The sequence below is a fragment of the Fundulus heteroclitus genome, unplaced genomic scaffold (assembly GCF_011125445.2).
Source record: "Fundulus heteroclitus isolate FHET01 unplaced genomic scaffold, MU-UCD_Fhet_4.1 scaffold_283, whole genome shotgun sequence".
NCBI classification, from domain to species: Eukaryota; Metazoa; Chordata; class Actinopteri; order Cyprinodontiformes; family Fundulidae; genus Fundulus; species Fundulus heteroclitus.
Window position 1 is genome coordinate 57,836 of NW_023396693.1, and position 14,095 is coordinate 71,930.

A 14,095-nucleotide genomic window follows, 5' to 3' on the forward strand; every position below is an offset into this window, starting at 1 on the left:
TATCAATATCGATCAATATGATTTCCATTTTATTAATATGCTTTTTTTCCTGTATCGTCCAGCCCTAATAAAGACGGCTCTCCACCTTCACTACTGAGCACAGTTCAACTATTCAGCCCTTTAGTCATATACATTCAGGGAAATTTAACTGAGAAATATACGGAGGGCAATAGGACAATGCATGATATTTTTAAGCCTGGATTTCTTTTAAAACTGCAACACCATGAGGATTCTTACAATAATTTTTTTTTCCCATCAGGAAAGGGCCTCAACAGGGACACAGCATTATCTGTTGCTATGCTAAGGTGCTGTATTGATCTACGTGTGGAATCAGGAGGCAATCAATAGTAACTCAAGGTTCAAACGGGCTGCGCTTTCAAGAGGAACTCTGTCACCTGTTCGGATGCGACGACGGCAACATGAACTGGAAGTCCACGGCGCATGTGCCATCCAGCAGCTGGTGATGCTGGATGCTGTTCAGCTCGTAGGCGATGTAAGCCCTGCGAACGTACACCTGGAGGCGTAGAAAACACCAGAACCAGTCAAAAATACAGAACTAAAACAATAAAAAAAACAGAAGAAAATTCACCCGCTCTGATCTTCAAACTTGGATTCAACTTACCTCTAAGGCAGCCATGCACACAACTTGATTGGCGTGATAGAAGAAGTTGGGCAAGACGTCAAAAATTGAGGTTTCAGAGAGAATAAGTTTCTGTGTAAAATAGAAGACGAACTCTTTAGCTGATGTTTAAGTTGCAGAATACAGGATGTCATTAACATGTCTCTCCACACAAAACTAAAAGCTACTTTCGCACTTTTGTTTGTCTTGCTGGGGAAATAAGTTTCACTCTGGGCTTGACCATCTAGTGCTGAAAGTTTAAGGTTTGACACACCCTCTGTGAGATCAAGTGGTCAGATAGCTGAACTGATCAGAAAACAGGTAAGCCTGTCCTCCTGCTGGAGCCACACTAAGCATTCAGCATGCCAAGGTGGGAGCATCCTCAACAGTACAGAGATATAAACTATCTGCAAAGTGTGACATAAAATGAAATAACATTATTTAGGGCTGGCCGATATAGAAACAAAGCATATCGATAAAATAGAAATCATATTGATCGATATCGATAATTATCAACAAATTCAAAATATATATTTTAAATGCAGCCCTGGCCATTTTATGTTGTTGCTTGGCGACCTATTTTTTAGATACAGAAGACACAAACACTGAATTCAAACTCAACCTTTTATTCAGCTAACTTTTAGCCAAAACTGCAAGTTTTTAAAAGAGAAAAAAGAACATGAGCTCTCAGAACTCTTTGAAGTGGGCGAAGCTTGGTTCCTGGGTCTACGTTTCTGATTGGTTGGGAGGATGTAATGACGGAAAAAATAATCAAATCTAATTTAATCTAATCTAATCTAATATAAATGCAAAAGGAAGGAAAACTGTTATTTTATTGAACTTTTTATTGCCCTTTTTTTATATCATCGATATACGTCTGTCGATCGATTTATATTGTTATTGAATTATCGTCTAGCTCTAACGTTGTTATCCCATCGCTGCTAGTGCAAATCGGTGGGACTAAGTTTATAACTAAGTTTAACTCTTACCAGGAGTCTGAACTATATTGGATTTAACTCTAAATCTTATAAGTTGTGAAGTTGGTGTAAAAACCTTTTACCGACATGACCAAGAATCTGGCTTAGCTGGAAATCACGCTGGAAAAGCTATAATCTCAAATCCAATGTTATTTCTATAAGGCAGCAAGCCTTCATACATCACTTAAAGACAACCCAGATACACAACAAATTGATGGGGGCGATACCTTAAGGTTTTCCGGGCAAAACTGGTGGCCGTACATGTCAATAGCTGACAGAAAGATGGACTCCACCTGGTTGTGTCTCAGTTCGTACGATGGCAAATGGGAGGCAATCAAGACCTAAGAGTCGATATGTTACTTCAACTATCTTCTTCGGATGCTTAGACCAAATGCAACGTTTTTTTAGAAGCGTTTTTTAGGCTGAGCTGCAGGTGGCTCACCTGTCTGGCTCTCAACGCAACCTTTGAGTTTTCCATCTTGCTCAGCTGTGTGAGTTCGTTCAGAATAGCCATGAGCTCATCAGCAAGGGTGGGGTCACGTCCACACAGCTGGTCCTGCACAAAGGCACAAGACTTCTTGTCACAGCGAAGAATAACAAGGTGAGTCCGTCTGTGGAGGAGGAGGAGGAGGAGGAGGAGGAGGAGGAGGAGCCTTACTATGAGCATAGTCACCAGGATGTTCTTCTTGGACACCTGAGCGTGCGAGAAGATGTAGTCAAGCACGGGACTCATGTCCGGTTTGTGCTGCTCTCTCAGGTTGACCACACACTTGTCATAGTGAGCTGTGGAAAAAGAAACGTTGCGTGTGTATTTGAGTTAAACATCTGATGCAGTTAAGGAAGCATCTGGTTAGAAAGCCGCTCGTGTTACCTTGCTGGAACTGCATCTCGACCTGCAGGTAGCGCTTCAGCAGATCAAGAACCACAGATTTCATGTAACCACGGATCCCGCTGCGATATCTGAACGGAGGGAACAAATGTACCGCTGCCGTTATACTGAAAGTCGTGTGCCATTAAAATCCTTTTTGTAATTGATTTTATTCGTTCTAATGACAGATAGGACTTGATTCGGTATCAAGAAAAAACAAAATTATCATCCATCATTTATTACAAAAAATTTATAAATATTCGACAAAAACAAATTCTAAGCCGCTGGAGTCGTCGTTGTGTTACACAGGCTATTATAAATATATGCAGAAATTTTCTAAAATAATGAAGTAAAATAAACTATCTGCAGACAGGCCCTGGCCAGTAATTAAATGACAAATAAAAAGATTAACAGTATGTTTTTTAATATTGTACAAAAAAAATAATAAAATAATTAAAAAAAATGAACAACTAACCTCTGCACTAGCTGAACAATACTCTGAGTGTTCATGAAGAAAACCTCCCGGTCAGCCTTCCTCTGCAATGTGGCTGCATGGCTGTCTAAGATGTTAGCAATCTGAAAATCAAACACACAACAACTACTAGCTAAAAAAAAAGGCAGTTCTTGAATCCGCATGTTGCCACTAGACCTTTGGGGTTTTTACCCTTTGACTGGGGAACTGGCAGAGGACGGAGGTGATGTTGCTCGCATACTGAGCCATGACCTTACGGATGTCCTTCTCAACAGTAGCAGGAATGCGACCGGCCACGCTGGTCATGATCTCCTGAAGCTCCAGCAGTGGAAGCGATGGGTCCCTCAGAGTCTTCATCAGGGTCGCGACCCATTCTTTCAGCTGCACAAAATGCTCAGTCAAGCATAGTCTGATTGTATGATTCGGGCATCTTTGACTAACCTGACTCTCGCCAGATGTATTTCGCTCCACCTAGCTCCACTCACATCTATCTGGAACATCTCCCATAGAGAGTGATTTCTCCAACCAATTTTATGGTCTGGCCAATCAGGACGCAGGGCTGGAGTTTCATAGATGTGACGTAGTGAAGAAGCGACCGTGACGTGAGACTGTTTTGATAGCAATGGCGGCTCGTCGAGGAAGCAAGCGTTAACATTGATGCTGCTATTTCTTCCGTGTTGTCCAATCTACCTAATATTGTTTCATTAAAAGAACATCAGAGAACGGCTCTGAAGGCTTTTGTTGGTGGAAACGATGTTTTCGCCCTTCTCCCGACCGGATTTGGCAAGTTTTTTTTAGTGCAAACCATATTAGGAGGCCTTTAGTCCTCAACGCGGTCGGCCCGGGATCGACTCCGACCCGCGGCGCTTTGCCACCTGTCTTCCCCCTCTTCCTGTCAGCTCACTGTCAATAAAACGCGTGCCACTAAAGCCACAAACACATTATTATTATTATAATTTTTTTTTTTTTTTTTTTTCCTGTGTCGCTATCATCAGCGTCACGGGTTAGCTTCGGTGTGAGTGGTTGAAATAGCACGTCGATAAATATGACAGACAAGTGGCTTATCCAATCATATGCAAGGATTTTTGATAAGGTCCAGCCTTCAAAAAAGGCAATTCCTATGGAGAGGTCCCAGATGGATATGAGTGAAGCTAGGCGGAGCGACATACATCTGGCGAGAGTCAGGTTAATCTTTGACGTCAGACAGGTAAATACACACCTTAGTGCTGAAGTAAGGCTCATCGAGGCAGTACCCGTCCATCACTCTGACCAGGTTTTCCAGCACATTGTGGAACACCTGGTGAAGCTTTTCCCCGACCATGGGCAGGGACTGCTGGGGCGGCAGTGTAGCTGTGTTGAGCTCCACCTGTAGCCCAGAGGGAAACACATCCTTACACATTGGCATCAACATTATAAAATACTTGTTTCATGGACTGAGCATTTTTCATTAAATAAAAAACAACAACTTTGTTTCATGGACCGAGCGTTGGGAGTTACGTACCTTGAGTATACTGCTGGGGTCGTCCAGATCCATACGAGCAGTGACACAACCAGGCTCCAGAACAGCCCCTGGCCTCTTGACAAAGTGTATACACCCAGACTGATGCACGGTCAGAGTCATCACCATCTTCATCACCTGAGAACAAATCACAATCAAAACTGGAGTAAAATGCAAGCAGACAGTAAAGCTATGATAAAAAAAACAGAGCCTTCCAAACCTCAATCTCTGCATAAGGTTCTCCTGCAAAAACATGACCTCCATCCTCCACGGTGTACTGCAGCAGTTTACCAGCAGAGGGCGACCTCAGGACTGTGGGATCCCTCTCCTTCTCAAACACACAGGTCTTGTTGCCCACAGTGATGCGGTAGCTACAGGGATGAAGTAAAGTGGCGAATCAGCAAACATGAAGTCAGACAGGAAGGTGTGGATTTGACACGGTCAACGTCTTGCCTGTCTACTTCCTCCTTCATGTATGTCGTGTGGCTGTTGCCGTCGTAACACAGCAGGAGACCCCCGTCATTCAACCTGTGAACGTCTATTTCGATGTCCGAGCCGTTCATGATGATGACGTAGGTTGTCTGGGATTGGCGAGCCACCTGAAGCCGGCACGGGTGGTAGTTTATAAATATAAAGTGTTCATGGATTTCGTGTTATAGACTCTAGACCAACAGCAACACAAAGCAGTGTGTAATGGAGAAGTGGAAGACACGATATAGTACATGTTATTACAAATAAAAACCTGAAAAGTCCGGTTCTTATTTGTATTCAGCCTCCTTTACTTTGATACCTCTAAATAAAATCCTGTGCCACCAAAGGTCGTTCAACAATAGAGGTTTAATATAATTTCAGTATAAATCCATCGACTCTATGAAGGCCTCAGAAGTTTGTAGAACATTAGTGAACCAACAGCATCGTGAAGACCAAAGAAACATCTCACAAAGCACTCTTCGCCCAAAAATGGAAAGTGTATGGCACAACTACAAACCGAGCAAGACGCGGGAATGAACTGCCCACAAATTGAAAGGCCAAAAAAAGGAGTAATACTCAAAGAGGACCATTGTAGCTCTGGAGGAGCTGCAGAGATCCAGGGACTGAGTTTACAGGACAACTATTAGTGGTGTACTTCAAAAATCTGACCCTAATGGAAAACTTGTAAGAAGAAAGCTACGAGTAGCTCCTTTTGGAGTTTGTCACAAGCCATGTAGGGACCAGAAGATCTAGAATAAAGTGTTCTGGTCAGATAAGACTACTTATTGGCCTACATGAAAAATGCTGTGAGGTAGAGAACTGGCCTAGCACAGCCCCCTGAACGTAGAGAAGACGAAGGAGCTCATCGTCGACTTCAGGAAGAACCGGCCGCACCAAGCTCCACTGCTCATCAACAACTCAGCTGTGGAGGTGGTCAGCAGCACCAAGTTCCTGGGGGTGCACATCACGGACAACCTCACCTGGTCTGTGAACATCCCGTCACTGGTGAAGAAGGCACAGAAAAGACTGTACTTCCTGCGGAGGATGAGGAGAGCCTGCCTGCCACCGCCCATCCTCACGACCTTCTACAGAAGCACCATAGAGAGCATTCTGAACAGCTGTCTCTCTGTGTGGGGTGGAGGCTGCAGTGCTGCTGACTGGAAGAACGTGAGGAGAGTGGTGAGGACAGCAGAAGGGATCATCCGGGCTCCTCTTCCCTCCATTAAGGACCTTTCATCACAGCGATGTGTGTCCCGAGCCCGTAACATCATCAGGGACCCCTCACACCCCCACCATGGACTGTTCTCCCTGCTACCTTCTGGAAGAGGTTCCGCAGCATCCGCTGCAGGTCCACCAGGTTCTGTAAAAGCTTTTTCCCTGCTGCCATCAGACTGTTGAACTGCTGAAGCTAAAACTGGACTCTGTACCACATGTGTCCTGCATTGTTTACATTTCAATTGCTGTACTGTGAAATCACTGCTGCACTTTATCCTGAAACTATCCTGCAAAGTTACTTTATTCTGAAATCCACTGCAATTCACTGAAATTCTCAAGCTGTATGCAAACGAAATTTCGTTCTGTACGCACTCTGTGCATACAAAATGACAAAAAAGTTTGTCTAAGTCTAAGTCTACAGTGTGGGACTGTTGGCGGATGCTGGTGGTAGCTTCATGGTGTTTTCTTAGACTGGCCAGAGCTAATGGGAAGATGGATGCAACTAAACACAACACCTGTGAGAGTCTGCAAATTGATGAAAACAAATGCTCATCACACTTTAAAAAAGTGTGATGAGCATTGAAAGCATAAAGTGTGATCTTATTTCTGAAACATCTCGAAAACTATGTACCATGTACCTTCCACTTCACAATTACGTACTACTTTGTTGGTCTACCACATATCATCTCACTGTAATTCACTGAAGTTTGTTGCCATGACATAAGAACGAGGGTATTAGTCCTTTTCCAGCCAGTGTAAATAGAGCACATACCTTCAGACAGTACTTGACTCCTTCATAGATCAGGTCTACGGTGACAGAGTTGAGCAGGCTGTCTGCCGGCAGCACCTGGCCCCTGCAGATTCAGCGGGTAAACATCAACCTTCTGAACTCACATTAAGGGTAACAGTGAGACTTTATTAACAGAAGGGCGCGTCTACTGGCCTCTCCAGGGAATGCAGGAAGTCTAGCATGCTCTTTCTGAAGCTGGCATCAGCAACATGCAGAGCTCCACAAACAATGCCCAGCATGGTATCTGGTCTCTCTGCCTGGAGAAGGAGGACGGAGTACAACGCTACCATAATTCATCACCCGGCTCCAGAACGAGTCACTGTACGAGCTCCCGCAAAGTCTCTGACCTGCACTTTCTCCGCGATGAGATGGTCCAACCAGCCAGTGTCTGTGTCGTTGTTCCTGAAGCTTTCGGTCTCCAGAAGCTTGATGAGGTATTCCACCGTTGTCCTAAAATCTCCTCTGATGGACAGCTCCTTCATGGCCACCACCATGTTGCTGTGGAACATCAGAATGCCTTTTAAATCTTTGCTCTTAAGATATTTTAGAAGTTTGACCATAAGTAGATTTATTGCATGTTTTAATACAGCGTTAATTAGAAAGAGCATGGGATGAAGTTCAAGCAACAATAAATGGTAAAAGCAACATTGTCATAGTTAAAAGAAACAACACAAACTGCACACAGGAAAGTAATATAAAATCATAATGAAAAGGCAATCTTGAACATGTGGGTTTTGAGTTTTGATTTGAACAAGGATAAAGACTCGGTGTTGCAGATGTCAGGGGGGAGAGAATTCCAGAGTGCAGACGCAGAACGAGAAAAAGCTCTGCTCCCCATGGTGCTAAGACGGGCTGAAGGAACAACTAAGTGAGTGGTAGAAGAAGTATGTGGGAGGGAGTAGAAAGTTGGAGTAAATCAGAGAGATATGGAGGGGAGAGATTGTGAATAACTTTAAAAGTAAGTAGGAGGATTTTGAACTGAATTCTGAACTTGACAGGTAGCCAGTGGAGCTGCTGCAGGACTGGGGTGATGTGATGGAAAGAGGGGGTTCTAGAAATGATGCGAGCTGCTGAGTTTTGCACTTCCTGAAGCTTGTGAATGGATTTTTGAGGAAGACCGAAAAGAAGAGAATTACAGTAATCGATGCGGGAAGTGACCAGACTATGAACAAGAGTGCAGGTGCAACTAGGGGAGAGAGAGGGGCGGAGGCGATTGATATTGCGTAAGTGAAAGTAAGCAGAACGGGTAAGGTTGTTAATGTGAGAGGAGAAGGACAAGGTGCTAAATATTGCCCTAAATTGCTCATGACTCACAATCAACAAAGCAGGCAAAGGCTTTATTACATAAAGATCAGTCAACATAATAAAAGGAGGCTTACGAGATGGCTTCCTCTCGGTTCTCTCCCCATGAAAAACAGTGTCCGAACTGGGAGTCGGCAAATTCATGGAGGCCACCGGTGGCCCCCACACTGAAGTAACCCCAGACGTTTTTACTGCTGCGGAAGTTCAACTCCTGCACGGTGCCAGAGCTGGGCTTGAACCCCTGAGAAAGAGCCAAAGATCACAAGTCGACGGTGGGAACATAAGTGCAAAGGCAGACAGTTGAAAGGCCGAGGCGTTGATGAAGCAAAGCTTCACCTCGTCTGGATTCTCGCTGGTGATGCGAGCCGCTATGACGTGCCCTCTTGGATTTGGAACGCAGTCCGGAGTTTCAAAGCTAATGACAGAGTCGCCCCACGGACTTTCCCCATAAAGCACTCGGATGTCCTTAATTCTGTGCAGAGGGATGCCCATTGCAATCTACCAGAGAAAACACAGAGTTAAAGCCTTTTGCATCTGCAGTATTTCTTTACTTCTTCTAAAAAAACAGCTGGAGTTCACCTGAAGTTGGGCAGCTGGCAGGTTTACATCCCCGATCATCTCGGTGCACGGATGCTCCACCTGCAAGCGAGGATTCAGCTCCAAAAAGTGGAAGCTCCCGTCCTCTGAGTAGAGATACTCCACAGTGCCGGCACTCACGTAGCCCACCATCTTGGCCAGCCGCACTGCATGCTGGGTTGGAGAGAGAGAAGCAAAGTTGTTCTGAAGCTGAGCCAAACGTTGGTCGGCCAAATATAAGTAAGCCCAGACCAGCTGACCCGCTCCATTTGCTCTAAGGTTGAGGCGGGAGCGATGGTGGCGGGAGCCTCCTCTATGATCTTTTGGTGCCTTCTCTGGATGGAGCAGTCTCGTCCAAACAGGGAGATTGCATTTCCGTACTCGTCCGCCAGTATCTGCACCTCCAGGTGCCTCGCATGCTGCGCCAGCTGCATGATAAAAATGGGGGATCCCGGAACCTCAGTCTGAACCTGGATCCAGGGCAAACAATAGAAGAGTTGAATCCAGGCAGCTAATTGTAAAATATCAAACGTTTTGGCTCAGGAAACCATAAGAACACAAACCTGTCTGAAGAAACTCGGAAACTCATCTGAATGTTCAACTTTACGGATGCCCTTTCCACCTCCACCCTCCGAGGCCTTGATAACAACTGGATAACCAATTTTTTCAGCTTCCTGAACAGCGAAAAAATATATTAAATAGCGTTTGACAAACAACACTTACTGAAACCACTGATAAAGATGTATGAAAAGCTTTAAAATAATCTTTTCCTGCAGCCGCATTATCCCAGACTGATAACTACAGAACAATCCAACCTTAAATCTGAGTGGATTTGTTTATAATACATCATTTTCAACAGGTAATTCATGACTTTCTGTTTCTCTGGAGGATAAATAGGACGTGACAAAAAAGCCAATTTCTGGTTGCCAGCCTTCAAAACAGGGAAGACAGTAGAACATTCAAGTAAGCAAGAAAATAAATACTTTCCCAAATTTGCAAGATTGTCTGAACACCAGACGAAGTGAGGGGGGTGGCAAGAGAGTTAAAAAGAGAAGTTTCCACAGCCCACTATTAGAAAGCTGTAACAGTGTGGCATCTTGACGTCACCAATCTCCATAAAGAAACAGATAACCAACCAGCTAGATTTTTGAGGAGGCATGACAGGAAAAAGCCCTTTCTGTCGTACTACCATCGCTGTGAATACGTGGAGATATGAACCTGTATGAACTATAAACTAAGCTCTTCTAAAGGTTAAACCAGTGCTGTAAAATCTCTAATTATAAAGATGTTTTTTTTTGTATTTCAACCCATTACATAGTTGTTATCAGCCTGCATTGCTAATAGTAGTTGAAACCAAATAAAATAAGGCAAATCCGACTGGTTTCAAACTTGGAAGCCAGAACTCCTGGAGCTCGGCTCAAGGATTGCCTTTGGAAGGGCCTGGGAACTTGTCAGACTGCTTGGCATCATGGGCCGTATTTAAAATACCAGGAGGTTTTACATTAAAATATTAGCCTTTCTGTCAGTAAACAGAAAATAGGTCATCATTGTGTCATCATCATTGAAGGATGATGATCCAAAACGTGCCATAATTTTGACAGAAATGGTTCCCTAGACACAAAATCAATATTATTCCATGACCATCTCAGTGAATGATCCCTCTCTATGTATGCTCCAACCTTGTGAAAAGTAACAGGATGTACCGGCAGAAAGCGGCAATGCAAAGTATTAAATTTACCAGTATGTAGTCATTATTTATTCTTAGCTTTTTAACATAGGTCTGCAATAGAAGGGTTATTTCTTTTCATGCTTTTTTCCACATCTTTACCCGGTTTTCCTATAAATGTGGAGGGAACTGTAGGACCATTTGGATAGATCCATCAGTAATAGAAGGCAAACTCATTAGTACACTTACTGCCAGACCATCGTCTACGTCGCGGACACAGCCCTTTGAGTAGACCTCCGGAGGAACGCTGACCACGTGTCCCCGATTTTGGTCCCCTTCAGTCCACTCCACTCTCAGACCTGGACGACAACAGGACAGGACCGGGTCTATAAATGTTCCACCAGACTTTTTGAGAACTGGGACGGCGTGAACTTTGACTGCGCGGGCGAGTAATGAATCACCTGATCCGCTCCATGGCAGTGTGGGAATGTCAGCGCTCTGGGCAACAATGGAAGAAGCCACCTTATCTCCAAGAGCCCACATGGCTTTACTGGATGGACCTGAGAGACCACAGCAGATTTAGGTGGATGACGAGAACGGCCCGAAATCAAATGAAGGCCATGAAGCTTTGAAGGAGGTTTTACCCAAGAATGATATTCCTGCTTTGTTCAGGAGTTCCGGCAGCTTCGGGTTTTCCGACGCATGGCCCCAGCCGGCCCACACACCCTGTGTAAAACAAAATATGGGATTATTTCTGACTTCTATCTGTCTGGGGATAATAAAGAATAAAAAAAACCTGAATTGTACCTGCACTGGGATTCGTTTGGCGATGTCTACGATCAGCTCTACGTTGGCGTAGTTGTTGTTGTTGGTGCCGCCGGGCACAGGCACATAGTGGTCAGCCATTTTTATGTATTCTGCTCGGGAGAGAAAGAGAAACAAGTAGCAGACCTCATGACTGAACAGCAGACTCGCAGTGTTTTTTTCTTTCTCACTGTAACTCAGATAAGATCTCGGTAATGACTGCTGAGTAACAGCGCACAATGACCTGCGTTAGCCTTCAAGTCTTCAGGGGTGACCATGACCACGAAACGGATGGTCCTCTCGTTACGAAACATCTCGTAGGACCAGCGACGGATAGAGCGCATGCATTTGACCGCAGCGATGCCGTTGTTGGCGATCAGCACCTGTGTCGCAGGAACAGAAACTGTCCCGATTAGTCTCTGGGAGCTACTCCTACTGTGTTATAAAAAACAAATAAACAACAACAACAGAAGAATCACCTTCATTCATACCTTTTCTATGACCCGGTTGCCACCGAATCGAGTGACAAACTCAGCAGGGGAGGCCACGGTGAAATCCCTGTGGAGATCCATCTTTCTGTGTTCACGTCCTTTTTTCACCAGGTGAGGACCAGACATGCTAGGCCTAGAAAGGAAAACACAAAGGTCTGGATTCTGGTCAGCTGCGGGGTAAAACTCCCCCTGTCGAGCGTGCTCTGTTCCGTTTTAAGTGCAAAAATGTAAACATGTCATTTTCACTGTGGGTGTTAAGGAGGACAAATAGAGGAGGGGGGTTACGGCGCTGAAAATCAAATACCTGAGTGAAAGTTCATGTGCAGAAACATACTGTGCAACTCCTTTCATTCTGATCTTATCTCCAAAATGACACCGTTTGGCAACACTCTATTAGCGACACAAACCTAGGCAATTATTGACTCGTGATTTCGCCGTTTATCGGGTTTTAACAGTCCTGGAAGTAGCAAAATGGAAATAAATCAAACAAAATAACACACTGAAGCTGACTTTTTTACCTTTAGTCCACTTTCCAGTTCCTGGAACAGACAGCACATGTTTTGCAAGTGGAGTAAATAAGCCTGTTGCTCCTTAGAGAGCAAACTTTGATATTGAGTAATTGCTAACGTCTCCCAGATTTTTCATTAACTCTGGGATATATTGTTAAACCTAAAGAGCGGAAAACTGGGAGATAATGATTCTCAAAAAGCACTCTTAGCTTTCACTTTTGAAGAACTAAGAAAAAACGCAAGAAAACACTTAAATAATTACATCTACAGTCCTTTTATCGAGATACAGTAGTAAAAGTGCTGCTGTTTCGACTGTAAGCAACACAGGCCCTTCTCCCGCCTGTTTCTAGACACTGCTGGTCAGCTGGCTGAAAGAAGGCTCCAACTTTGTCTGACGCACACCAAACCTAAAGGCCACCGCTCATAATTCTTATTAAGGACAGGCTATTTCAAAACCACAGCTGGTAAACTATAAGTGGCTCGTACTGCTGAGCAGCTGACTGCAGACAGCCCAACTAATTAGCCCGCTAATATCCGCTTGTTATTACTCTATAACGAAAAGGAGAGCATAAAAAGGTTAGTTGTGTTAAAATCCCAACAACAATAAATGAACCCACTTTAGGGACACATTGTTAGAATTATGATATATTAATATACTATGTTAATTAGGCTGCAGTTGAATAACGTGTTGCTCCTGTTACAAACAAAATCAGTTATATAATGTTATGCATTTCTGTCTTTAATTAACGAGTAAACACCATGGGATTGTGATATTCTTACTTGAGGGTTGATTATTTCAATGCCTATGTAAATTTCAGAACATTTAAATTAAATTGAAAACGACCACCAAACAAGCCCTAAAATACATTCAGAATGGGCATTCATGAGCTCCTGGGGGCCCCGGCTGTTTGCTCATCAGCAGCTGAGTTTGCTTAAGCTTACTTAAGCAAATCGAATGAACAAAGATATAATAACAATCCAGGCAGCATCAACTACACCAGTTTAGTGTCTTATCTGTTAGTGGGTACCGATTTAGTATTGACACCTGATTCAAAAACATTTCAAGTACATACCACGCGTCTCTCTGTTATCCTCTCAATGCATTAGGATCCATTAACTTTCTGTGTTCAGACCCGTGTTAGTTGGGAATAACACATAACTGCGCTCATGTGAACTTTAACTCTTGCACTGTACAGTCCACAGGGGAAATACAGCCTGCTATAAAAACACAGCCTGATAACGCAGGTTTTTTTTACAGCTGTGTTGCAGTGGCATGTCAGCAGCGTGGGGCAGCAAGGGGTCACTTTCTACGCGCTCCTGCCATATTGAACAATTAGACTCTAATCGCGATCATGAGGAGGGTATTTTAAGAAAACCGCTGGTAACAAATGCTCGCTTTTCTTTTCAGTTTCTCTATTTTTCTTTTTTTTTTTTACTTTTAAACTGCACCGTTTCATGAAATCGAAACGTTGCTGCAGGTTGCACATCCTTCCTCTAAAACTTACACACATGGATTGTTTCGACCGTTTCCTTAAAACTGCGGGCGCTGAACTCAACTCTGCGGACTGAAAAAAAAAGAAAAAAAAGAAAGAAAGAAAACACAACAACGTGATCTATTTCCTGCTCTAACGCGTCTGCAGGGGCTCTGCAGGCACAAAGCAATCCCTTAATATATATATATATTTTTTTTGCCCCTTTCTGCATTTTTTGCTTAAACTTGAAGCTAACTGTTTACATACCAAACGCAGCGGATATGTAAGTCTGGGGTGAAACAGAGGGGAGGGAAGGAAGGAAGCCTCTTTCTAACACTCACCTCTGGAGGTATGGAAACAAGTTA

At 43.9% G+C, this 14,095-nt stretch overlaps 1 protein-coding gene across 4 annotated transcripts in view; it reads right to left on the reverse strand.

The window, feature by feature from the left end:
- Positions 1 to 14,095, reverse strand: part of acacb (acetyl-CoA carboxylase beta) — a 48,129-nt gene that overhangs the window by 16,936 nt on the left and 17,098 nt on the right. For 3 of the 4 annotated variants that reach the window (XM_012863431.3, XM_012863429.3, XM_021317012.2), the window contains exons 3-28: positions 11,750 to 11,882; positions 11,503 to 11,641; positions 11,262 to 11,371; positions 11,099 to 11,180; positions 10,916 to 11,014; positions 10,704 to 10,813; positions 9,352 to 9,462; positions 9,049 to 9,258; positions 8,792 to 8,962; positions 8,549 to 8,710; positions 8,290 to 8,453; positions 7,258 to 7,408; positions 7,064 to 7,167; positions 6,893 to 6,974; positions 4,888 to 5,033; positions 4,655 to 4,805; positions 4,438 to 4,572; positions 4,156 to 4,302; positions 3,129 to 3,317; positions 2,940 to 3,040; positions 2,468 to 2,556; positions 2,255 to 2,379; positions 2,039 to 2,152; positions 1,824 to 1,937; positions 623 to 712; positions 396 to 514 (exon numbers count right to left, since the gene is read on the reverse strand). In XM_012863431.3, the coding sequence (XP_012718885.2) occupies positions 396 to 514; positions 623 to 712; positions 1,824 to 1,937; positions 2,039 to 2,152; positions 2,255 to 2,379; positions 2,468 to 2,556; positions 2,940 to 3,040; positions 3,129 to 3,317; positions 4,156 to 4,302; positions 4,438 to 4,572; positions 4,655 to 4,805; positions 4,888 to 5,033; positions 6,893 to 6,974; positions 7,064 to 7,167; positions 7,258 to 7,408; positions 8,290 to 8,453; positions 8,549 to 8,710; positions 8,792 to 8,962; positions 9,049 to 9,258; positions 9,352 to 9,462; positions 10,704 to 10,813; positions 10,916 to 11,014; positions 11,099 to 11,180; positions 11,262 to 11,371; positions 11,503 to 11,641; positions 11,750 to 11,882 (3,348 nt within the window). Of the gene's footprint in view, positions 1 to 395; positions 515 to 622; positions 713 to 1,823; positions 1,938 to 2,038; positions 2,153 to 2,254; positions 2,380 to 2,467; positions 2,557 to 2,939; positions 3,041 to 3,128; positions 3,318 to 4,155; positions 4,303 to 4,437; positions 4,573 to 4,654; positions 4,806 to 4,887; positions 5,034 to 6,892; positions 6,975 to 7,063; positions 7,168 to 7,257; positions 7,409 to 8,289; positions 8,454 to 8,548; positions 8,711 to 8,791; positions 8,963 to 9,048; positions 9,259 to 9,351; positions 9,463 to 10,703; positions 10,814 to 10,915; positions 11,015 to 11,098; positions 11,181 to 11,261; positions 11,372 to 11,502; positions 11,642 to 11,749; positions 11,883 to 14,071; positions 14,090 to 14,095 lie in introns of those variants that run through there. The other variant, XM_036130156.1, reaches the window with a different exon arrangement.